Genomic DNA, 24,842 nt, shown 5'->3' on the forward strand with positions numbered 1-24,842 from the left:
TGGAAAAAACGGTGATTAGTGATTAGTGTTAGTGTCAGTGATGAGCTGTGTCTGTCTGTTGCCGTCTCCTCATGTCTGTATGTCTGATTCCTCTCTCCAGACAGAGGAGAACACAGTAATGAAGGATGCTTTGGGGAAGATGAAGAACTCCAAGGAGAAACACATGTGTTGGCAGGACGGACGGCTGTTTGAAGATAAGGAGGACTGGGTGGTGGACAGCTGCACCACGTGTACCTGCCAGGTAGGAGACATACAGACCACCTTAAATGGAAAGACATGAGAGACATAGAATGTGCTAGGGGGATATGGTTATTCATAGAATAATAGATTTGGTTGATTTATTTATTGATCCCAAATGAATCAGTGTCCTACACCTTTTAAAGGTGCCCAGCTCCTATGGACTTACATAACACTAATTCATACATAGGTCTAATCACCTATCACTTGATAGCAACTAATGTCAAAACTTATTTTTTTCTCATTACAGGACTCAAAGATCGTGTGTCACCAAATCACTTGTCCTCCTGTGGCCTGTGCTAGCCCCTCCTTCATCGACGGAGAGTGTTGCCCTGTGTGTCTGTGTAAGTAGTCACCCATTCTACACAACATTCTATTATTAAAGCCGCATTCTGCCATTTCAACAGCCCAACCCTGCCCCATGACCATTGAACAGCAGGAAGAATAGTAGAATGTGGCCAAAAAATGTATTTACAAATTGCAGACCGCACCTTTAATGACTGTAAGCTTTACAGGAGTAATCACAATTACGAAACATACTGAAGTGAAAACTAGACTCCTGTGCACTGTAAAAACAATGGCATCACATTGGCCAATAAACAATTACTGTAACACGCATTCTCTCACACGCACACACCTTGCTTCATTTCACATTTGGCTGAAGTCCTTTCTAGATACAAGGCCTCCGATGCCAGATCTGAGTACTGGAGAAACAACGTTACCATGCATATTACTCTTTAATTATATAGCAGTGTTATTGTTGTAAAACCGCTTGGTCTGTAAAGGGACGACCACATGTTTTATTGTTCTACATGAAACCAGTGGTACTACAGGCTGCAATGCTTTCATACTCTGAAATGGTCACTGTGGACTTAGAACCATGATATTAAACCTACAAGTCAAAACAGACTGCTGGCCAGAGCTTTGTTTCTCTGCAGCTTTTGAACCGTTCTAAGCTCAAACAATGTGAGAGACTGTAGAGGAGACGGTGTGGTGGGGAAAACAATGTGAGAGACTGTAGAGGAGAGGGTGTGGTGGGGAAAACAATGTGAGAGACTGTAGAGGAGAGGGTGTGGTGGGGAAAACAATGTGAGAGACTAGAGGAAAGGGTGTGGTGGGGAAAACAATGTGAGAGACTGTAGAGGAGAGGGTGTGGTGGGGAAAAGATGCAATAGTACAATGAGTTGACTTCATTTTAGAAAGATAGCACGTTTATTTTGTTGACGTTTCCATTTATTTGAAATTTTATTGAATTGGAAAAAAAATATCACCTGAGAGAGCTTATTTTGCAATAAAAATAAAATAAAAAATAAAGACATTTTTCAAGAAGGGGGGGGTTTCAATATCAGAGCCAGAAAAAAAACATGATTTGTCAATAACCCCTTGTGTGTTTCTGTTTCCTCCAGCTAAGGACAGTGAGGACGGCTGGTCCCCCTGGTCAGAGTGGACAGAGTGTACTGTCACCTGTGGGACAGGTACTCAACAGAGGGGACGCTCATGTGATGCCACCAGTAACACCTGCTCCGGACCATCCATCCAGACCAGGAAATGCAGCCTGGGAAAATGTGACAGCCGAGGTGAGTCTCAACGTCTCTGCTGCAGTCCACTTTGTGTGAACCTACCTTGTTGTTTGTTGAACTCTATCGGTTAGACACTTTTGGTTTTCTTGTTTTATTCTAATGTGTGTTGTGATTTTAAATGCACTTTAAATAAAGTTGGATTTGACTTGATTTGATTAGGCCAACAAAGGACCTTTGTGTGAGCACGATGGCACCTCAGCTTGCTCTCAACTCATACCATTACCACTGACTAAGATAGAGTAGTTTTAGAACAAGCCAAAACAGCATCATAATATGTTTACAGACAGGAAATAGGTGATGGGCCATAGCAAGCTGTCCGCTTTAGATTTCGAGATGATCGATTTCTGACGAGGGAGGAGCTGTTTTTTACATATTGTGTATATTTATTTCTTCTTAACACATTTCCGTTTTTGTTGTCAATTCTTGCATATTTTTTTCTAAATACTTACTATTATGTTAGCTGGACACACTAACGCGCAGAGTACTAATCTGTAAACCAATCACAACTCGTGTACTATCCATGGTACTATCTCTGCTGATCACTACTGCCAATCACGTTATCCGTATCTAACGTAGTAAAAAGCTGGTGACATCTTGAGAGAGATCGCCATCCAACAAACTGCTATCAGGTGAAGTATTTTTATTTTATTTGTAATCTACCTATTTAGTTAGAGAAAAGTGATACCATCAATGCAAGCTGTAAAATGACTCCCAACTTAGAACACAGCAACATTAGTAATCTAGCTAGCTTGCTACTTAGCTACTGTAGCTAGTTACAACAAGTAGATATGTTGCTAGCTAGCAGGAGCGATTGCTTTATCACTAGCTAGCATGTCATTCCGCAATCAGTTTATTCCCAGTAATAATTGAAGACTACAAAAATCTATAGGACAAATAGTGAAATCTAATACAGTTATCAAGGCAGGACCCACTCATTTCATTCATACTGACAAATAAGAAATGCCACATTATCCTTGTCAATTGTTGGAGTAGGATGATTGCAGAGCACCCTTCCTCAGACTGTCAGTAAGTTCATTTTCTAGCTCACAAACTACATTTCTTTACTGTGATGATTTATTTGATTAATTCTTGTCTCTCGCGTTTGTCTCACATGATCTATTCAGCTTTCCTGTGTCCTGCTCTTAGAGATCGATCAAGTGTTATTCACCAAGCATGGGCTGATTCACTCACCTATGAGGAGAACCATCATACTGCAGTTTGAACTAGCAGTTTGAACACTATTTAGCCATTGGGATCACATATGCATTTGCCTGTTTGGTCTTACACAGTCTAGTGGATTTACAGATACAAGTGCTTGTTTGAGCATCTCAAAGACTAAATTCACTGTAGAATCAGTTTAAGAGGTGAAAAACACGTAATTTTACTATTTAGAGTTGAAGAACACCTACTACAGATACACATGCTTGTTAGGGCATCTTTATTCATTATTGTCTCTCACTTTTATCTCCCATAAACTATTCACCAAGTCCTGCAGTTTGAACTAGCCCTGCCGTCACTATTTAGACATTGAGGCCAAAAATGCATTTGGCTGTTGTCTTTTCTTTGTGGATTTTGTGTTACACAGTCTAGTGCAGTTTAGAGTTGAAGAACACCAACTACAGATACGCGTGCTTGTTTGAGCGTTTCAAAGACTAAATTCAATGTAGAATCAGTTTAAGAGGTGAAAACAGATCATTTTACTATTGTAACATGCAGTGGGGAGAATTCTATTGTCCCAGTCAGGAGCCCAGGCTTTTGACATAGATGGTAGTTCTCGTCTCTGGACCACACAAGCTTTAGATTGCATTATGCTAAGGCAATTGTCTCTCTCTACATCGGTCAGCTACATTGGTGACCAGGGTGTGATCCTTTCGATACGCCTATAGGACCTGGGCACACAAATACTCCTAGAGAGAAAGGGGAATACTGAATCATGTGTTGATGACAGTTCTACAGTGTCTGTCAGAGGTCCAGGCTATTGACATAGACAGTAAAGCTCTCATTTCTGGACTGCAACATTGTAAGATTGTTCCCTCCTTGGTACATGATATACATTGATTGGTAGGTTACACTATATTTAGATACTTCAAATACTGCCTGAGACACCTTTGCTATTTGTCTCCGTACTCAATAAATGGTGAAACACTATTTTTTGATTGTGTTCTTTGTTCGAATGTATATGCATGAAACGTACATTATGGAAAACATACAGTTGAAGTCGGAAGTTTACACACACCTTAGCCAAATACATTTAAACTGAGTTTTTCACAATTCCTGACATTTAATCCTAGTAAAAATTCCCTGTCTTAGGTCAGTTAGGATCACCACTTTATTTTAAGAATGTGAAATGTCAGAATAATAGTAGAGTAGAATGATTTATTTCAGCTTTTATTTCTTTCATCACATTCCCAGTGGGTCAGAAGTTTACATACACTCAATTAGTATTTGGTAGCATTGCCTTTGTTGAACTTGGGTCAAACGTTTTGGGTAGCCTTCCACAAGCTTCCCACAATAACTTGGGTGAATTTTGGCCCGTTCCTCCTGACAGAGCTGGTGTAACTGAGCCAGGTTTCTCGGCCTCCTTGCTCGCACACGCTTTTTCAGTTCTGCCCACACATTTTCTAAAGGATTAAGGTCAGGGCTTTGTGATGGCCACTCCAATACCTTCACTTTGTTGTCCTTAAGCCATTTTTCCACAACTTTGGAAGTATGCTTGGGGTCATTGTCCATTTGGAAGACCCATTTGCGACCAAGCTTTAACTTCCTGACTGATGTCTTGAGATGTTGCTTCAATATATCCACATCATTTTCCATCCTCATGATGCCCTCTATTTTGTGAAGTGCACCAGTCCCTCCTGAAACAAAGCACCCCCACAACATGATGCTGCCACCCCCGTGCTTCACGGTTGGGATTGTGTTCTTCGGCTTGCAAGCCTCCCCCTTTTTCCTCCAAACATAACGATGGTCATTATGGCCTAACAGTTCTATTTTTGTTTCATCAGCCCAGAGGACATTTCTCCCAAAAAATACGATCTTTGTCCCCATGTGCAGTTGCAAACCGTAGTCTGGCTTTTTTATGGCAGTTTTGGAGCAGTGGCTTCGTCCTTGCTGAGCGGCGTTTCAGGTTATGTCGATATGGGACTTGTTTACTGTGGATATAGATACTTTTGTACCTGTTTCCTCCAGCATCTTCACAAGGTCCTTTGCTGTTGTTCTGGGATTGATTTGCACTTTCGCAGCAAAGTACGTTCATCTCTAGGAGACAGAACACATCTCCTTCCTGAGCGGTATGACGGCTGTGTGGTCCCATGGTGTTTATACTTGCGTACTATGGTTTGTACAGATGAACGTGGTACCTTCAGGCGTTTGGAAATTGCTCCCAAGGATGAACCAGACTTGTGGAGGTCTACAATTTATTTTCTGAGGTCTTGGCTGATTTCTTTTGATTTTCCCATGATGTCACGCAAAGAGGCACTGAGTTTGAAGGTAGACCTTGAAATACACCCACAGTCAACTTAGTGTATGTACATTTCTGACCCACTGAAATTGTGATACAGTGAATTATAAGTGAAATAATCTGTCTGTAAACAATTGATGGAAAAATGACTTGTGTCTTGCACAAAGTAGATGTCCATAGTTACTAAAATAATGATTGACGGCGCCAAGATTTTGGCACCGTCAACTTTTAGAAGGTTAGTAGGAAATTGTATCATTTAAACCACCTAAATATAGTCACATTCACTGAACATTTAGTATCTGAACCTCAAACATTCATTTCCCAACTGCTGCTCTTTATCCTTCTCCATACCTTATATTCCAATGCATCCAACATTATGCATGCCCACAATGGCATTGGGTAGCTGCTATTTGAGAAAGCAACTTTGGTTATTTAGAAAACTCTGGTCATCTTATTGCAGAGCACATTGTGTTTTTAGAGAAGATTGTATTGCAATGTGTCCTATATGTGTAGGTTATGCCATATGTATTGGCTAATATGCATATGCAGCTGTCGTTTTTTAAACCTCCATTCTAGTGTACATGACACACACACCCACCCTTTAATTGGGGTTTCTATGCGAAGTATATGATTGAATGTTTCTTTAAGCCTGCAGCTAGTTACATTGAAATTAGATATATAATCGTGCCAAAACATGGTTAAAAAAAATGGTTAACTGACAGAGAGATACAGTAGCTATTGATACACAAAAATTGTTATTTACTGTAACATTGGCTAGCTTTCGATAAATTGGATTAATGGTCAACGGAGTTACCTCTTCATACAATCAAGACAATTCGTATTGCATGCTGCATATTTCAAGGGCACTCGAAAACACATATTAATCTTATTTCAGTCTTTGGAAGCTAGCTAGCTATGTCTGTTCCTCTTCATCAGACAGCAGCTCGTGTTTTCACAAGAGGCTGTGTTTACATCGTAGATAGAAGCAGGCCGTTGGCTGTCTTCATCGCGAGGGGTATGTACAGGAGTTCTGATTGGTTCCAAATTTAGCAGTTCAGCAAATTTACCTGTGCAGATAGTGTTGAAACATATTTTTTATGAGAAAATGTGCAAGAATTGAAGGTGCCAACAAATGTTGTAGTCATCATAAGAATGATGAATGATGACAGGGATTGATCAACTTCACCATTTTCAGCTTCGGGCCTCCAACTAAAAGGCATTGCTACAACAACATAAAAACAATATTTTCCTGCAGTTGCTATGTGAGAGTGTGTTTGTGAGTGTGTGTGTGTGTGTGTGCACGTGAGTATGTATGTCAGTAGAAGCAGCTGTGTAATGATAGAACAGGAGACAGAGTGACTGAATAGAAATATAGAGGAGTGCTGCTCTGCTAGGGTGGAGATGGCTGGACAGAGACCTCATCCCTCTCTGGCTCAAAACCCTGTGACTTGTCTTTGTCTTTCTCTCTTTCTCTGTCTGTCTGTCTGTCTGTCTGTCTGTCTGTCTGTCTGTCTGTCTGTCTGTCTGTCTGTCTGTCTGTCTGTCTGTCTGTCTGTCTTTCTCTGTCTGTCTGTCTGTTGTGGGAAATAGATCCCGTGGAGGGTGTGTCCATCCCATTAGCCCTAAAGGGTGTTCTACCCTGCACTAGTACCCAGTAAACTGCAACCAAATTACCCAGCAATACGATAATAAAGACCTTTTGAATCTGAATATATTACACATGTGTGTATTTTCCCTATACTCTGACTTGACTGTGTGTGTTCAGTTCGTCAGAACGGTGGGTGGAGCCTGTGGTCTCCGTGGTCATCATGCTCGGTGACGTGTGGCGAGGGCCAGATCACCAGGATACGCCACTGCAACGCACCCACACCACAACTGGGGGGCAAGGACTGTGAGGGCCAGGGGAGAGAGACACAGCGCTGTGAGGCCAAGCCCTGTCCCAGTGAGTATGGTGGTCCAAGCGGGATCCTGCATCCTGGGAGGCAACCAGTCTGTCTAGAGAGAGACTATAGACACAATGTCCATACCAGACCTGGGTTCAACATTTTTACTTTCTTTGAAATAATTTAGCTGTGCATTGATTGACCACTGTTCAAATACTGTTTGAACCCAGTATGAAGTAGTTTGAACAAGTATTTTGGTCTGATTCATACCCACTTACTTGGATTTACAAACAGGGAGAAGAAGAGGAGTTTTACACCTCTACCCACTTGTATAGAAGGGGCACCGTTCGCATGCTAAATGTGCTATGTGTCTGTCTTTCATAAAACGTCAAGCTCAAATCAATTCGGCATGTGCCCTACTACGGTAATCCGTCCACACAGTGCTGAGAGTGCACTAGCCACAACAGAATGGACGCAAAGTGGTTGCATATTTCCTGTGTATGACTGAGGCCTACAACTACTACTGTAATTCTTTGCTACACTTTCTTACAGTAAAAGAGACTTGATAAGACAGTCATGTAAAGTAGTAAAACATCCTCTTGGACTCTTGGAAGACTAGCCCCCATTGTGATCTAAGAGATCAACAAACATTGTGATGGTCTACTAAGTGTTTATTTGTTGTCCATGTGCAGTTGACGGTGGTTGGGGACCGTGGTCGCCTTGGGCGATCTGCTCGGCAACCTGTGGGGGTGGAGTTAAGGGTCGTACCCGTGTCTGTAACAGCCCCGAACCCCAGTACGGAGGCAAGAAGTGCCCCGGGGAGACCAACGACAGTGATGCCTGCAACAAACAAGAATGCCCTATTGGTGAGTGTGTGTTTGTATGTGTTTGTGTGTCCCATTCAGCACCTCTGACCCAACCCCTCATCCCTTTTTCTCTTTCCCTTTGAGTCATTTTAACCTTCCCTCACTCCCTTTGAGTTATTCCAGGTCATTCTTGCATTCCAGTTGTTATTATTTCTAATTTCAACATTCCTGTGATAAGTGCTCTGAGAATGGCCTCCAGGCAAATTTTTGTCAAATATTTGTGCTGATAACAAAGTCTGGAAGGATGTGTTTTGCCTCTTTGTAGAAGGAACATTGTGTTTGGGCAACAAGCTTTGAAAGCACTGAAACCTGTTAACTGTGATAGAAATGAAGAGAGCCACCTGAAGTGAACCACCTGAACAGCCTGGGGAAGCTGAATGTCAATGTTCTAAATAAACCAATAAACACATGTCCAAACGTAGCTGCATTAGGCATGTCCTGGTTCTCTTCCTAACCAGTCGCCAATAAACTATGGAGAATTGCTTTCCTTCACACGGTTGCTTTAGTTATAACTATTTTCTAACTCTGTTAAAACTCTTTTCTAACCAATGCGTTATTGTTCCCTAACAGACGGTTGTCTGTCTAACCCATGCTTCGGAGGAGTGGACTGTAACAGTGCCCCCGACGGATCCTGGGAGTGTGGGCCATGCCCTCTTGGTTTCCGCGGCAACGGAACCCACTGCGAAGATATCAACGAGGTAATTTTGGGTTAAAGAAGCATGTTACACAAGTCAGATACTTGGTTAACCCACTAACTAATGGTTAACCCTAACCCTAACCTTAACCTTAGCCCTAAATATATTTTCATCCCCAGGCTATGCCTAACCATTACCTTAGGATCTTCCTTTACTCATTCATATTCATGACCTATTACCCTACTTAGAATCTACATCTCATTCTGATCCTCTTCCTCCACAGTGTCACATGTTCCCTAATCGATTTGATTAATTGTATTATTGATCGATTGAATATCATCTCTTTCTGCTCCTCTTCCTCCTCAGTGTGACATGGTCTCTGCTCTCTGATTGATTGATTTGATCTGCTCCTCTTCCTCCTCAGTGTGACATGGTCTCTGCTCTCTGATTGATTGATTTGATCTGCTCCTCTTCCTCCTCAGTGTGACATGGTCTCTGCTCTCTGATTGATTGATTTGATCTGCTCCTCTTCCTCCTCAGTGTGACATGGTCTCTGCTCTCTGATTGATTTGATCTGCTCCTCTTCCTCCTCAGTGTGACATGGTCTCTGCTCTCTGATTGATTGATTTGATCTGCTCCTCTTCCTCCTCAGTGTGACATGGTGTCTGACATATGCTTTAAAGCTGGTGGAGTATCGCGTTGCATCAACACAGACCCAGGGTTCCACTGTCTGTCCTGCCCACCACGCTACAAGGGAACGCAGCCCTTCGGCATGGGGGTGGAAGCTGCCAAGAAGAACAAACAGGTACGTCTGTGTCACTCAACATCGGTTCTAGGTCTATTTAGTCTGCATTTACACCATTGCTGACAGGTGTATAAAATTGAGCACACAGCCATCCAATCTCCATAGACAAACTTTAGCAGTAGAATGGCATTACTGAAGAGCTCGGTGACTTTCAACGTGGCACCATCATAGGATGCCACCTTTCCAACAAGTCAGTTCATCAAATTTCTGTTCTGCTAGAGATGCCCTGGTCAACTGTAAGTGCTGTTATTGTGAAGTGGAAACGTCTAGGAGCAACAATGGCTCAGCCGCAAGGTGGTAGGTCACAGAAGCTCACAGAATGGGACCGCCAAGGGCTGAAGCGCTATAATAATTGCCTGTCCTCGGTTGCAACAATCACTACCGAGTTCCAAACTGCCTTTGGAAGCAACATCAGCAGCAGAACTGTTCGTTGGGAGCTTCATGAAATGGTTTTCCATGGCCAAGCAGCTGCATACAAGCCTAAGATCACCATGCGCAATACCAAGCTTCAGCTGGAGTGGTGTAAAGCTCGCCGCCATTAGACTCTGGAGCAGTGGAAATACGTTCTCTGGAGTGATGAATGATGAATCATGCTTCACCACCTGCAGTCCGAAGGACAAATCTGTGTTTGATGGATGCCAGGAGAACACCACCTGCCCAAATGCATAGTGCCAACAGTAAAGTTTGGTGGAGGAGGAATAATGGTCTGGGGCTGTTTTTCATGGTTCGGGCTAGGCCCCATAGTTCCAGTGAAGGTAAATATTAACACTACAGTATACAATTACATTCTAGATGATTCTGTGCTTCCAACTTTGTGGCAACAGTGTGGGGAAGGCCCTTTCCTGTTTCAGCATGACAATGCACCTGTGCACAAAGCAAGGTCCATACAGAAATGGTTTGTCAAGATCAATGTGGAAGAACTTGACTGGCCTGTACAGAGCCATGACCTCAACCCCATCGAACCCCACCTCGCCAACTGTGAGCCAGGCCTAATTGCCCAACATCATTGATTTATTTGTGGCCCGAGTTTTTAGAATGTGAGTGTACGCTCTGCTGCAAGGGTGGACTCTGGGCCACTATGCATGAACATAACACACCTTGACCCTGTATAAGGAGAGAGAGAGAGAGAGGGAGAATGTTATGAAGCTGTAATATATATATATATATATATATATATATATATATATATATATATTAACAGCAAACATCTGCTATACTTCTCTCTTCATACTTCACCTGTGCTTGGTGTTATAGTATGAGTGGAGGTCTTAGATGGGATGAGAACTATAAAGTGATGTGTATGTCTCTCTGATGTTGTTGTTTGGGTTGTTATCTACGTTTCCACTCTTGCAACACATGTAGTACTGTTTAATGCAGCTCTGTCTTGTCAATAGCTCTTGCCCAGTGGGCACACACTGGTTGAATCAATGTTGTTTCCACGTAATTGCAATGAAATTACATCGAACCAATGTGGAATAGATGTTGAATTGACAACATCTGTTGTGGCATACATACATTGTTTCTGCTTTGAAACCATGATAATTGAGTTCACACACAGATTTGTTGTTGGAAAGTTGAATCATCACCCTACTATCCAATAGACCTGGGTTCAAATACTATTTAAAATCATTTGCAATACTTTATCTGGACTTGATTGAGCTTGCCTGGCACAATGAAACCAATGCAATAGTCAAAAAACTACAAGCTAAAGTATTTGAAAGATCTCAAATAGTATTTGAACCTAGATCTGCTGTTCTGCCCTAACATTGCATAACATACCTCGTGAATCATTGCTTTGTCACTGGCTTTTAAAAACGCTACCGGCTCTGATCCTTAGGCCAACATCGTGCAAATTGATTTGAGGAAAGGGGAAAGGGGAATTGTCTCATTGTCTCATCTGTTTCCCAGAACTGATGAAAGAAAGAAAGGCCTTGTTATTGGTCATCACGTAACGCTGTTGTAACGTTGTACCATATGAGCTCACAGAGTGGTATCAAATCACTTCCTAATGATGGACATCTGTAGCAATAGAGATACAACAGTGTTGTCTTTGATTCTCTTGCCGTAGCTACATAAAACACTGTAGCAGAATCCACAGGGTTCATGGCAGAGCAGGGGACATGACATGACAGAACATAACATGATATCTGAGAATACACTTCACCCCAAGAAATGAGACTCACTGATTTACTGAATGTTTATCATGCTCTTCCTTAGGAAATGAAAATATGCCAAATGAATGTCTACATGACTCTCTTTGAAAGATCTCACCCTCTCTCTCTCTCTCTCTCTCTCTCTCTCTCTCTCTCTCTCTCTCTCTCTCTCTCTCTCTCTCCAGGTCTGCGAGCCAGAGAACCCCTGCAAAGACAAGACCCACAACTGTCACCGGTCCTCCGAGTGTATCTACATCAGCCACTTTAGTGAACCCATGTACAAGTGTGAGTGCAGGATCGGCTACGCTGGTGATGGCTTCATCTGTGGAGAGGACTCAGACCTGGACGGATGGCCCAATCAGAACCTGGTGTGTGGTGCCAACGCCACCTATCACTGCAAAAAGGTAACAGATTCTAACTTTATGTTCTCTGTGGGCCCCTTTCCTGGACTCAGAGTAAGCCTAGTTTCTAGTCCCCAATTAAATATGCACTCTTGAACTTTTGTATCATTTCAATAAGTCGTTTTGAAAGTGGTGCTCACGAGCCAAAACTGGTCCCTGTTTTTGAGTACTACGTCACCCATTTGGTGTGATATGTTACCAGTCCAATTCGTGCAATATGTTACACATTTCTTGTGCTTAAGATTGTGGAGTGCATTTTTAAGTCTAGACATTCCTGGAATAAAAAGGACTTTCAATTGAGATTCTCAATTGAGCAAACGCTTTAGTCCAGGACTAGGCTAAATCTTATTAAGTCTAGAAAACTGTCCTAATAACTTTTATCTTCAATAACAGACCTGCAGATTTTCCAAATTTTCTAATCTTACAGTATGACAATCTTTGACATTTTTTTCATGTGGGCTATTTCTAAAACTGTTTCCATTTATTTATCAATATTTAACAGGATAACTGCCCCAACCTGCCTAACTCTGGACAGGAAGATTTTGACAAAGACGGTCAGGGAGACGCTTGTGACCAGGATGATGACAACGATGGAATCGTGGATGAAAGAGTAAGAGACCTTTTATGAGGCAAATGTGTTAAATGGATGATGGATGAAAAGATTCACTAACTCTTGCTACAGTCTTAGAAAAAAAGGTGCAATCTAGAACCAAAAAGGATTCTATCTGGGACCAAAAAGGGTTCTACCTGGAAACAAAATATACTGCTCAAAAAAATTAAGGGAACACTTAAACAACACATCCTAGATCTGAATGAAAGAAATAATTTTATTAAATACTTTTTTCTTTACATAGTTGATTGTGCTGACAACAAAATCACACAAAAATAATCAATGGAAATCCAATTTATCAACCCATGGAGGTCTGGATTTGGATTCACACTCAAAATTAAAGTGGAAAACCACACTACAGGCTGATCCAAAATTGATGTAATGTCCTTAAAACAAGTAAAAATGAGGCTCAGTAGTGTGTGTGGCCTCCACGTGCCTGTATGACCTCCCTACAACGCCTGGGCATGCTCCTGATGAGGTGGCGGATGGTCTCCTGAAGGATCTCCTCCCAGACCTGGACTAAAGCATCCACCAACTCCTGGACAGTCTGTGGTGCAACGTGGCGTTGGTGGATGGAGCGAGACATGATGTCCCAGATGTGCTCAATTGGATTCAGGTCTGGGGAACGGGCGGGCCAGTCCATAGCATCAATGCCCTCCTCTTGCAGGAACTGCTGACACACTCTAGCCACATGAGGTCTAGCATTGTCTTGCATTAGGAGGAACCCAGGGCCAACCGCACCAGCATATGGTCTCACAAGGGGTCTGAGGATCTCATCTCGGTACCTAATGGCAGTCAGGCTACATCTGGCGAGCACATGGAGGGCTGTGCGGCCCCCCAAAGAAATGCCACCCCACACCATGACTGACCCACCGCCAAACCGGTCATGCTGGAGGATGTTGAAGGCAGCAGAACGTTCTCCACGGCGTCTCCAGACTCTGTCACGTCTGTCACGTGCTCAGTGTGAACCTGCTTTCATCTGTGAAGAGCACAGGGCGCCAGTGGCGAATTTGCCAATCTTGGTGTTCTCTGGCAAATGCCAAACGTCCTGCACGGTGTTGGGCTGTAAGCACAACACCCACCTGTGGACGACGGGCCCTCATACCACCCTCATGGAGTCTGTTTCTGACCGTTTGAGCAGACACATGCACATTTGTGGCCTGCTGGAGGTCATTTTGCAGGGCTCTGGCAGTGCTTCTCCTGCTCCTCCTTGCACAAAGGCGGAGGTAGTGGTCCTGCTGCTGGGTTGTTGCCCTCCTACGGCCTCCTCCATGTCTCCTGATGTACTGGCCTGTCTCCTGGTAGCGCCTCCATGCTCTGGACACTACGCTGACAGACACAGCAAACCTTCTTGCCACAGCTCGCATTGATGTGCCATCCTGGATGAGCTGCACTACCTGAGCCACTTGTGTGGGTTGTAGACTCCGTCTCATGCTACCACTAGAGTGAAAGCACCGCCAGCATTCAAAAGTGACCAAAACATCAGCCAGGAAGCATAAGAACTGATAAGTGGTCTGTGGTCCCCACCTGCAGAGCCACTCCTTTATTGGGGGTGTCTTGCTAATTGCCTATAATTTCCACCTGTTGTCTATTCCATTTGCACAACAGCATTTGAAATTTATTGTCAATCAGTGTTGCTTCCTAAGTGGACAGTTTGATTTCACAGAAGTGTGATTGACTTGGAGTTACATTGTGTTGTTTAAGTGTTCCCTTTATTTTTTTGAGCAGTGTAGTTATCCTATGGTGAGAGCCGAAGAATCGTTTTGGAACCCTTTATTTTAAGATTGTCGGACAATGGAAGTTTGCTTCAAAGGTCAATGTTTGATTGTTAAAACCAACACATTTTTCTGCAAATGCCTTCATCAGGGTATTTAGATTAATTCAATAGGGAATCAAATGCCCTCTCCAAGAAAACGGACGCTCTAATCATTCCCATTTCGCTGCTCTCTCTCTCTCTCAGGACAACTGTCCTCTCCTGTACAACGCCAGACAGTTTGACTTGATGCTCTCTCTCTCCTCAGGACAACTGTCCTCTCCTGTACAACGGCAGACAGTTTGACTTGATGCTCTCTCTCTCCTCAGGACAACTGTCCTCTCCTGTACAACGGCAGACAGTTTGACTTGATGCTCTCTCTCTCCTCAGGACAACTGTCCTCTCCTGTACAACGGCAGACAGTTTGACTTGATGCTCTCTCTCTCCTCAGGACAACTGTCCTCTCCTGTACAACGGCAGACAGTTTGACTTGATGCTCTCTCTCTCCTCAGGACAACTGTCCTCTCCTGTACAACGCCAGACAGTTTGACTTGATGCTCTCTCTCTCCTCAGGACAACTGTCCTCTCCTGTACAACACCAGACAGTTTGACTTGATGCTCTCTCTCTCCTCAGGACAATTGTCCTCTAATGTACAACCCCAGACAGTTTGACTTTGATAAGGATGATGTGGGGGATCGTTGTGACAACTGCCCCTACGAACACAACCCTGCCCAGATCGACACGGACCACAACGGGGAAGGAGATGCCTGTGCTGTCGACATTGATGGAGATGGTACCAGCTTTTCCTTACCATGTTACTAAACATGATACATTGCTGTATTATAGTGATATTAAGTGAGAACAGGGAAAGGCTCCTTCAACTTTTATTTTCCGTGTAATATATTATTTCAAAGTCATTCATTTGTATTGCTATTGACAGTAGTTGGATACTTAATGGATACTCAGACAATATTTTATGGATTATTGCAGGATAGTATCCCGCAAAGGAATGACTAGCTAGCACGGTTTTGTGATTAATCTTTCCGCCCTCAACTATGAAGTGATTGATCAGCATTAGCTACTTCTATGGCACGGAACGCGAAATGCCACATGCAAGCACAGGCAAGCAAATATCTAGGATTATGACTACAGATATGTCCTGCACACATGATATTACTGCTGCATGTTGTTTAATGTCCATTTCCCTTTTCCTTTAGAAATCCTAAACGAGCAAGACAACTGCCCGTACTTGTACAACAATGACCAGAAGGACACTGACATGGATGGAGTCGGTGACCAGTGTGACAACTGTCCTCTGCTACACAACCCTGACCAGGTGGGAATAAAGAACAGTCACTTTGCCTTTTGTGTAATTACAAAAACGACAACGTCGCTATCAGGGTTTCAAAATTCCAGAAACGCTCCCCAAATTCCCAGGTTTTCCAAACATTCCCAGTTGGAGGATTTGGATGACCTCCCTTCTTATTCCTCAATCTGGGAATCTTGCAACCGGGATTTCTGGAAAACATTTGGAAAAGTTTTGGGAAAAGTTTGATTTTTTTTATCATACTGGCCACTGTAACACTTCTGTCCTGTCCTTTCCTGTCCTCTCCTCTCCTCTATAACAGGCTGACACAGACAATGACCTTGTAGGAGACCAGTGTGACAACAACCAAGATATCGATGAAGACGGTCACCAGAATAACCTGGACAACTGTCCTTACGTCGCCAACTCCAACCAGGCAGACCACGATAAGGACGGCAAGGGGGACGCCTGTGACTTCGACGATGACAATGACGGTATCCCTGACGATAGGGACAACTGTAGATTGACACCCAACAAAGATCAACTGGACTCTGATGGTAAGTGGAAAACACACACACACAGACATACACACACCATGCATCAGCATGTTGAATACCCGCACGCCCATGAAGAATGCTGCAACTGTAGCTGCCTGAGGAGGAATTAGTATCCAGTAATTTGATTTGTGACTTCTGTAATAGCCCTGTATACACTACCATAGATACTAACATCACACAGAGGGTTGCTTGTGATACAGAAATCTTCCATTGAGGCTTCCCTGCACCTGTCCACCCTCCTTTTCAAACTCATCTTTATAGATATAGGTCAACATGCCATGTCCCATTGTCCTGTAAACTATAGCTACTACTATAACAGCGGTTGTGTATGATATAGGAATAACGTTTTTCTGCATCTGCCCACCATAAAAAACACATGGGGTGCCTTTTACCTCTTAACCACCTTTTCATTCATATATTTACAGTTCAATATGCCTTGTTCCATTTCCCTCTCTCTCTACAAAATGTGGAGTATGGTGGGCGGTTTAGAAGTAGTGTACGCATATCCAGGAACTTGCAGGTGTAGGGTACAAAAAGTTAACTGATGAAAGAAATATAGATATCTGTACACTGTTGAATTGTTGAATGCTCCCGCAGTTTTATTGTGCAAGTATGGTGTGTCAGACATTAAGGAGTTAACAACAAGGGGTATTTCTGGGTTAGGGTTGATGACGTCATTAGCGTGTGACTTTATCGTGCGGAACCCATGAGGGCATCATCCGCCAGCCACCCAGCCGCCAGGCCACAAAGTTTTATTTCCGAAGGGGGCATCTGTGCTAATCCACAGTGCCCAATTTCAATTTCATCATGCAGGGTTACCTGAAGTTTGTGTAACTGGCTTTAACTAGAAGCAGGCTGTGTGGAGACGGGGAGAGGTAGGGAAGACAGAGGGAGAGAGAGGGAACTAGAGAGCGAGAGAGAGAGCGATGGAGAAAGAGAGAGGGAGAGGGAGAAAGAGAATGAGATACTTCTCAAAGACAAATCCTAGAGCCAGATCCCTTTACCCTCTTAACACCTCATCAGAAGGTGTTTATTTGATAGAATCAAGTCAGCCCCCTGTGCAATTATAGAAGAGTAGAGGAGAAAGTGGAGAAAACAGGCTTTACAGCTCTCTGGCAACTTCCCTTTTCTCTGTATTATGAGTCTGTTTCTAATAGACGATGGCCTCTGAGATAGTTACATGTTTCAGTAGAAGTTGTCACGGCATGCAGATGGCTGAGACTCCTTATTGGACTTGGCGGACATATTAAAATATTTTTATGAAACCTTGGTAGAGTGAGTGAAACGTCTGCCTTCCCTGTGGTAGGAATGTTGCAACATTATTGCTAGTGTGGAGACTAGGGAGTTATATAGGCCTACTGTAGTCGCCATGGATAGTTTTCACCAATCGTAAAGAGGTATAGGAGAGCAACAACCATATATTATGAATTTATGGTGCTCTTTTATTCATTAAAAAAGGTGACACGTTTCGGCGCAGCAAGTGACACAGTGGTCTAAGGCACTGCATCTCAGTGCTTGAGGCGTCACTACAGACACCCTGGTTCGAATTCAGGCTGTATTCCAACCGGCCGTGATTGGGTGTCCCATAGGGCGGTGCACAATTGGCCCATCGTCTTCTGGGTTTGGCCGGTCATTGTAAATAAGAATTTGTTCTTAACTGACTTGCCTGGTTACATAAAAAAAATAAAGACCATTGTCTTTATCAAAGTTCTCACAATAGGCCTCTGTATTTTAACCCAGCATCTTCCATTCTTCTATCAACAGGCGACGGTAGAGGCGACGCCTGCAAAGACGACTTTGACAACGACAACATCCCGGACTTCCTTGACGTGTGTCCTGAGAACAACGCCGTCAGCGTCACCAACTTCCGGAAGTTTCAGATGGTGCACCTGGACCCCAAGGGAACAGCGCAGATCGACCCCAACTGGGTGGTTAGACATCAGGGCAAGGAGCTGGTACAGACCGTCAACTCTGACCCTGGCATCGCTGTTGGTGAGTAGGATATAACCTCAATATGTAGTCCCTATACTGCCGTGAAACAGATAGAAATATTAGCAATAGATTAGAGATATTTGATTCACTACAGTTTAGAGATGTGCAGAATGTCAACTCTGACCCTATCATCGCAGTGGGCGAGTAGAGCAGGACAACCTTACCTCAGATACTTTCATATATTCCCTTGTAGGGTAGCAAAATTAAATACACTTTCCCTTTTGCCAGATTTTTCAGAAATCCCAGATTCCTTCCCAGCTTATTCCCTCCTGATTCCAGGAATCCGCAATCTGGATTTCAGGAGATTTGCAACCCTATACAGTTGTATGATAATTTAGATCTGATATGTTACCATATGCAAGATGTCCAACTATTTCCATGATCTATAAATATCATGAGGAGCAGAAGTATTATTCAAATGTATTTGTCCCACCAACCATCCTAGGTTTTCACTTTTTCTGTTCTACCGTCCTAGGCTTTGATGAGTTCAACGCGGTGGACTTCAGTGGTACGTTCTACGTGAACACGGACCGGGATGACGACTACGCTGGCTTTGTGTTCGGCTACCAGTCGAGCGGCCGCTTCTATGTGGTGATGTGGAAGCAGATCACTCAGACCTACTGGGAAGACAAACCCTCCAAGGCCTTTGGTATCTCTGGTGTCTCCCTCAAGGTGGTCAACTCAACTACGGGCACAGGGGAGAACCTGAGAAATGCCCTGTGGCACACAGGCAACACAAAAAATCAGGTGTGCTAAGATCCAATATATCATTTCGTAGAGCCAAAAAATAATATGGTTTCTCTGGTTTAGCCACACCCTCTATTAAGCAATCTCTTAATCAGCCAGTGAAATTTATAAAGTGATCATAAATCATAGATCTTCAATAATTACATTTTTTCCTTATCTGTTGTCCACAGGTGCGCACTCTGTGGCACGACCCAAAGAACATTGGCTGGAAGGATTACACAGCCTACAGGTGGCACCTCATCCACAGACCTAAGACTGGATTCATCAGGTGAGCAGGTCTAGCCTAATGCCTAGGCTTTAGCTCAGTGGGCTAACACAGTCTCGTGGTATGTAGGAGACCTGGGATTGAATCCAGCCAATCACACCCATCGCACTTTCCTCAGTAACAGTCTGAAAATACTTTTATGATAATATACTATAGCTTAAGCTGTTAACCAGGGTGTTTTGTCCATAGTGTGCTTTGTACAAATGTACAGCACTCCAGCACTCCACTCAGTTTCAATCATTCATGTATTGTCTTGTTGTGTTTTGTAGGGTTGTGGTCTATGAAGGGAAACATATCTTGGCAGACTCAGGACCAGTGTACGACAAGACGTTTGCTGGAGGACGGTTAGGCCTGTTTGTCTTCTCCCAGGAACTGGTCTTCTTCTCTGATCTCAAATATGAGTGTAGAGGTGAGTCATGTAGCTAGCAGCACCATTCTAGTTTGGTCCCAGATTTGTTTGTGCTGTCTTGCTTACTCCTATGGTGTCACGCCAATGATCATAGGAGTTGGCAAGATGGCACAAACAGATCTGGGACCAGGCTAGTACAGTCCATGGTTTGTGAAAAATATGGTTGGTTGGTAATTGTGGAAGAGATCTCTCCTTTTTGGGAGACAAAATGCAGATGAAGGGGTAAAAAAAGTGTTTTTAAAACCTTCTAAATCTTTTCCAATACTCAGATAAGCTGGAGTTTCCAACTGTGTTGTCCATCAGGTAACAATCATAAAGGGGTATCTGTTTTGTGTCGGCTGTATAAAAAAAAAACAGAAGTCACGCTTTTGTTTCTGCTTGTCACCTTGCCTGGTTCCAATGACCTAGACACTTAGGGCTCTGTTCAGTCTGGATCGCTGAAGCGTTGCAGATTACGCAATAGAAATATCCGTTGACGCGGGAACATTGCCTTTAAATGTAAATCACGCTGTAACGCTGAATTTCGGCTATATGGATGTAATAGAGCCCTTAGACTATGTTGTGTGCATACTGTATGTGTTTGGTTGTGTGGTTCAGATGGTTCGGTGTGTGTGCGTCTGTGTGTGTGTGTGTGTGTGGTGTGTGTGTGTGACACTGTCTGAGAGGTCTGGTGTGTGGTCTTAAAGGGTTTCAGGTGCTACTTTGATCTCAAGTTCGAGAACATTGCTTGTTCACGCTTTACTGTATGATAAACACAATGCTCCACCGGTTGCTGTATTGTTGGCTATATTCCCATACCATATTGTGTATGTATACGGCTGTATAGATTACTCTATATACTGTATGACTCTGGATATGCTGTTATTCCTTAGCTTTTTTGTTATAAATGTGCTTAGAATAAATAATCATACTTTTTCTCCTATTTTCACTAGATAACTGAACAGCGTTGGATGTGAAAACTTCAAATGGCTAAAGACACTAAACCTCATAACCTGATCATCAGCCTTTTGCTGAATCATTCGTCATTTCAACCAATGAAATGGAGCTTCAGCTTCAGCTTCGCCCCACCAAAGTATTTTTGCCTCTAACTTTCCATTGAAAGGGCAGCCGAGGCCTTTTCCAGTTTTTCTGAGTGCCTTATGTGAAAAGACATATCCTTGACAAATGAAAACCGATGACAAATGAAAAAGGCCTTGTGGACAAACGAAAAAGGTCTTGGCAATGATAAAAACTAAGTAACCGATGTTGACAACATATTATAGGGATTATTTGTACAACCACTTATGTGCTTTACTCCGATTTTTTCCGAACTTTCTACAGCTTTACATTAACAAAAGTAAATATAAAATTCTTGTTACTCAATAAATATTGATATTGTTTGTGCTGGAAAAGAGATCAACTTGAAGCTAAGTACAATGTACAGTAAAGGCGTCCAGGTTGCTTAGCAACTAAAGGTCTCTGTATTGACCTCAGCAGTTTCAGCCCTGCAGTGAAAAATTGGATCAATTTTAATATTAACTGCCAAATATCCACCAAACTCTTAATCAATACCAAAGCACACTGATGTACGTCGCTAAGTTGAACAAAGTTCTTATTTTTTGTATTGTTTCTTATACCACCCGGAATGCAGTTTTGTTAAAAGGGTCTTCAGTTGCTCATTTAAAATGTTTGTCAAACTCTAAAAAGGTTGACCGTGAGACCGTCTTATAGCATTTTAAAGTACTTTGGGATGAAGATGTTTATACTAAGTTTGTATTATAATTTCTTCTGTAAATTATTATCACGAGTTTATGTCTTGCTGGTTTGTTTGTTTTGTTTGTTTGCTTTTTTGTTAGAGATTGTAAATAATTTATTTATTTGTTTACACTGACGAAATTTCACAATTGAAGATTGTTGGATATCAACATCAAAATTTCTCAAACATCAAGATAAAAATACACTATCACAAACTTTGTGTACTATACAGTGTTATGCCATGTGTTATACTGAACAAAAATTAAAATAAACACAACATGCAACAATTTTATTGATTTTACTGAGTTACAGTTTATATGAGAAAATCAGTTAATTGAAATAATTTCATTAGGCCCTAATCTATGGATTTCACATGACTGGGAATACAGATATGAATCTGTTGGTCAAAGATACCTTAAAAAAATGGGCCTCACAGTGGGCCTCAGGATCTTGTCACAGTATACTTGTGCATTCAAATTGCCATCGACAAAATGCAATTGTGTTCGTTGTCCGTAGCTTATGCCTGCCGTAACATAACCCCACCACCACCACTGGGCACTCTGTTCACAATGTTGGCATCAGCAAACCGCTCACCCACACAACGCCATACACGTTGTCTGCGGTTGTAAGGCCGGTTTGACATATTGCAAAATTCTCTAAAATGACGTTGGAGGTGGCTTATGGTAGAGAAATTAACATTAAATTCTCTGGCAACAGCTCTGGTGGACATTCCTGCAGTCAGCATCCCAACTGCACACTCCCTCAAAAACTTGAGACATCTGTGGCATTGTGTTGTGACAAAACTGCCCATTTTAGAGTGGCCTTTTATTGTCCCCAGCACAAGGTGCACCTGTGTAATGAACATGCTGTTGAATCAGCTTCTTGATATGCCACACCTGTCAGGTGGATGGATTATCTTGGCAAAGTAGAAATGCTCACTAACAGGGATATAAACAAATTCGTGCACACAATTTGAGAGAAATAAGCTTTTTGTGCATATGAAAAGTTTCTGGGACCTTTTATTTCAGCTCATGAAGCATGGGACCCACTTTACATTTTGCGTTTATATTTTTGTTCAGTGTACTTGATGGATATGTTAGCCAAATGCTCAAGATAGGCCCTATAATCACTCAGATAAAATATACAAAACAATGCAGTGGTTTTAAGAGAAGTTGTAGTAGCTATATTTTGGGTTAGTTGTAATATTCTATTCCAATGTCCTTCTAGCATACCCCTTACAATGAAGCAATAGTATATTGTGCATGCATTCTAAGTAGTATGCTAGTATGGACATTGGAACACAGCCTTAAGTGTTGAGGAAGTGAAGATGATGTAAGAGTGAAACATTGATGTAATGGTAGGAGTGTCATGTACAGTGGGGGAAAAAAGTATTTGATCCCCTGCTGATTTTGTACGTTTGCCAACTGACAAAGAAATTATCAGTCTATCATTTTAATGGTAGGTTTATATGAACAGTGAGAGACAGAATAACAACAAAAATATCCAGAAAAACGTATGTCAAAAATGTTATAAATTGATTTGCATTTTAATGAGGGAAATAAGTATTTGACCCCCTGTCAATCAGAAAGATTTGTGGCTCCCAGGTGTCTTTTATACAGGTAACGAGCTGAGATTAGGAGCACACTCTTAAAGCGAGTGCTCCTAACCGCAGCTTGTTACCTGTAACAAAAGACATCTGTCCACAGAAGCAATCAATCAATCAGATTCCAAACTCTCCACCATGGCCAAGACCAAAGAGCTCTCCAAGGATGTCAGGGTGAAGATTGTAGACCTACACAAGGCTGGAATGGGCTACAAGACCATCGCCAAGCAGCTTGGTGAGAAGGTGACAACAGTTGGTGCGATTATTCGCAAATGGAAGAAACACAAAAGAACTGTCAATATCCCTCGGCCTGGGGCTCCATGCAAGATCTCACCTCGTTGAGTTGCAATGATCATGACATCAGTGAGGAATCAGCCCAGAACTACACAGGAGGATCTTGTCAATGATCACAAGGCAGCTGGGACCATAGTCACCAAGAAAACAATTGGCAACACACTACGCCGTGAAGGACTGAAATCCTGCAGCGCCCGCAAGGTCCCCCTGCTCAAGAATACATATACAGGCCCGTCTGAAGTCTGCCAATGAACATCTGAATGACTCAGAGGACAACTGGTGAAAGTGTTGTGGTCAGATGAGACCAAAATGGAGCTCTTTGACATCAACTCAACTCGCCGTGTTTGGAGGAGGAGGAATGCTGCCTATGACCCCAAGAACACCATCTCCACCGTCAAACATGGAGGTGGAAACATTATGCTTTGGGGGTGTTTTTCTGCTAAGGGAACAGGACAACTTCACCGCATCAAAGGGAAGATGAACGGGGCCATGTACTGTCAAATCTTGGGTGAGAACCTCCTTCCCTCAGCCAGGGCATTGAAAATGGATCGCGGATGGGTATTCCAGCATGACAATGACCCAAAACACACGGCCAAGGCAACAAAGGAGTGGCTCAAGAAGAAGCACATTAAGGTTCTGGATTGGCCTAGCCAGTCTCCAGACCTTAATCCCATAAAAAATCTGTGGATGGAGCTGAAGGTTCGAGTTGCCAAACGTCAGCCTCGAAACCTTAATGACTTAGAGAAGATCTGCAAAGAGGAGTGGGACAAAATCCCTCCTGAGATGTGTGCAAACCTGTTGGCTAACTACAAGAAACGTCTGACCTCTGTGATTGCCAACAAGGGTTTTGCCACCAAGTACTAAGTCATGTTTTGCAGAGGGGTCAAATACTTATTTCCCTCGTTAAAATGCAAATCATTTTATAACATTTTTGACATGCGTTTTTCTGGATTTTTTGGTTGTTATTCTGTCTCTCACTGTTCAAATAAACCTACCATTAAAATGATAGACTGATCATTTCTTTGTAAGTGGGCAAACGTACAAAATCAGCAGGGGATCAAATACTTTTTCCCCCACTGTATGGGGTTAGATGTAGTAGTAGTACGTGTGAGAGAGCAACAGTGATTATTATGTTAACAGTTCACAGCATCCTTGGCCTTGACAACTGATGGTCTGAGGTTTGAGTGTGTATGCCTGGTGTGACAGGGAGCATTTGACTTCATGTAAATGTAATGTGTTGTTCACAGATGGATGAGGAAAGAACTTTCTGTTTTGAATGAGTGAAAAAATTAACCAGATGAAGGCCATTCTAGAATCTATCAAAAATCTAGTAAAAAGGTTTCTTGTAACTTTTGGTTGACTTATATGAATCAAGGATATTTGCAATGTATAGCTTTTTGGTTGTTGTTAGTCTGTATAGCGTTAATTGTTGTCGATTTTTGTTTTTCGTTCTTAGTAACTAGCTTTGTTGTATTTTGTGAGGGATTTTGCAATGCATAAATGTCAATTTTTCAGCTTTTCCTTTGTTGTTAGATCTACATTGTCCACAAACCA

General features: G+C 42.6%; 1 protein-coding gene across 3 annotated transcripts in view; it reads left to right on the forward strand.

The window, feature by feature from the left end:
• The window catches only part of thbs2a (thrombospondin 2a), a 32,450-nt gene extending 10,770 nt beyond the window's left edge, over nt 1–21,680 (forward strand). For 2 of the 3 annotated variants that reach the window (XM_029765301.1, XM_029765303.1), the window contains exons 7-24: nt 101–241; nt 488–581; nt 1,644–1,814; nt 7,040–7,216; nt 7,850–8,023; nt 8,594–8,721; nt 9,311–9,463; nt 11,802–12,020; nt 12,520–12,627; nt 15,015–15,174; nt 15,599–15,717; nt 16,010–16,244; nt 18,009–18,236; nt 18,712–18,983; nt 19,154–19,251; nt 19,518–19,657; nt 19,927–19,960; nt 20,590–21,680. In XM_029765301.1, the coding sequence (XP_029621161.1) occupies nt 101–241; nt 488–581; nt 1,644–1,814; nt 7,040–7,216; nt 7,850–8,023; nt 8,594–8,721; nt 9,311–9,463; nt 11,802–12,020; nt 12,520–12,627; nt 15,015–15,174; nt 15,599–15,717; nt 16,010–16,244; nt 18,009–18,236; nt 18,712–18,983; nt 19,154–19,251; nt 19,518–19,657; nt 19,927–19,960; nt 20,590–20,593 (2,655 nt within the window). In that variant the 3' untranslated portion in view covers nt 20,594–21,680. The remainder of the gene's footprint in view (nt 1–100; nt 242–487; nt 582–1,643; nt 1,815–7,039; nt 7,217–7,849; nt 8,024–8,593; nt 8,722–9,310; nt 9,464–11,801; nt 12,021–12,519; nt 12,628–15,014; nt 15,175–15,598; nt 15,718–16,009; nt 16,245–18,008; nt 18,237–18,711; nt 18,984–19,153; nt 19,252–19,517; nt 19,658–19,926; nt 19,961–20,589) is intronic. The other variant, XM_029765302.1, reaches the window with a different exon arrangement.
• The last annotated feature ends 3,162 nt before the right edge of the window (nt 21,681–24,842 follow it).

Source organism: Salmo trutta, chromosome 10 (assembly GCF_901001165.1).
Source record: "Salmo trutta chromosome 10, fSalTru1.1, whole genome shotgun sequence".
In the NCBI taxonomy this organism is placed as follows: Eukaryota; Metazoa; Chordata; class Actinopteri; order Salmoniformes; family Salmonidae; genus Salmo; species Salmo trutta.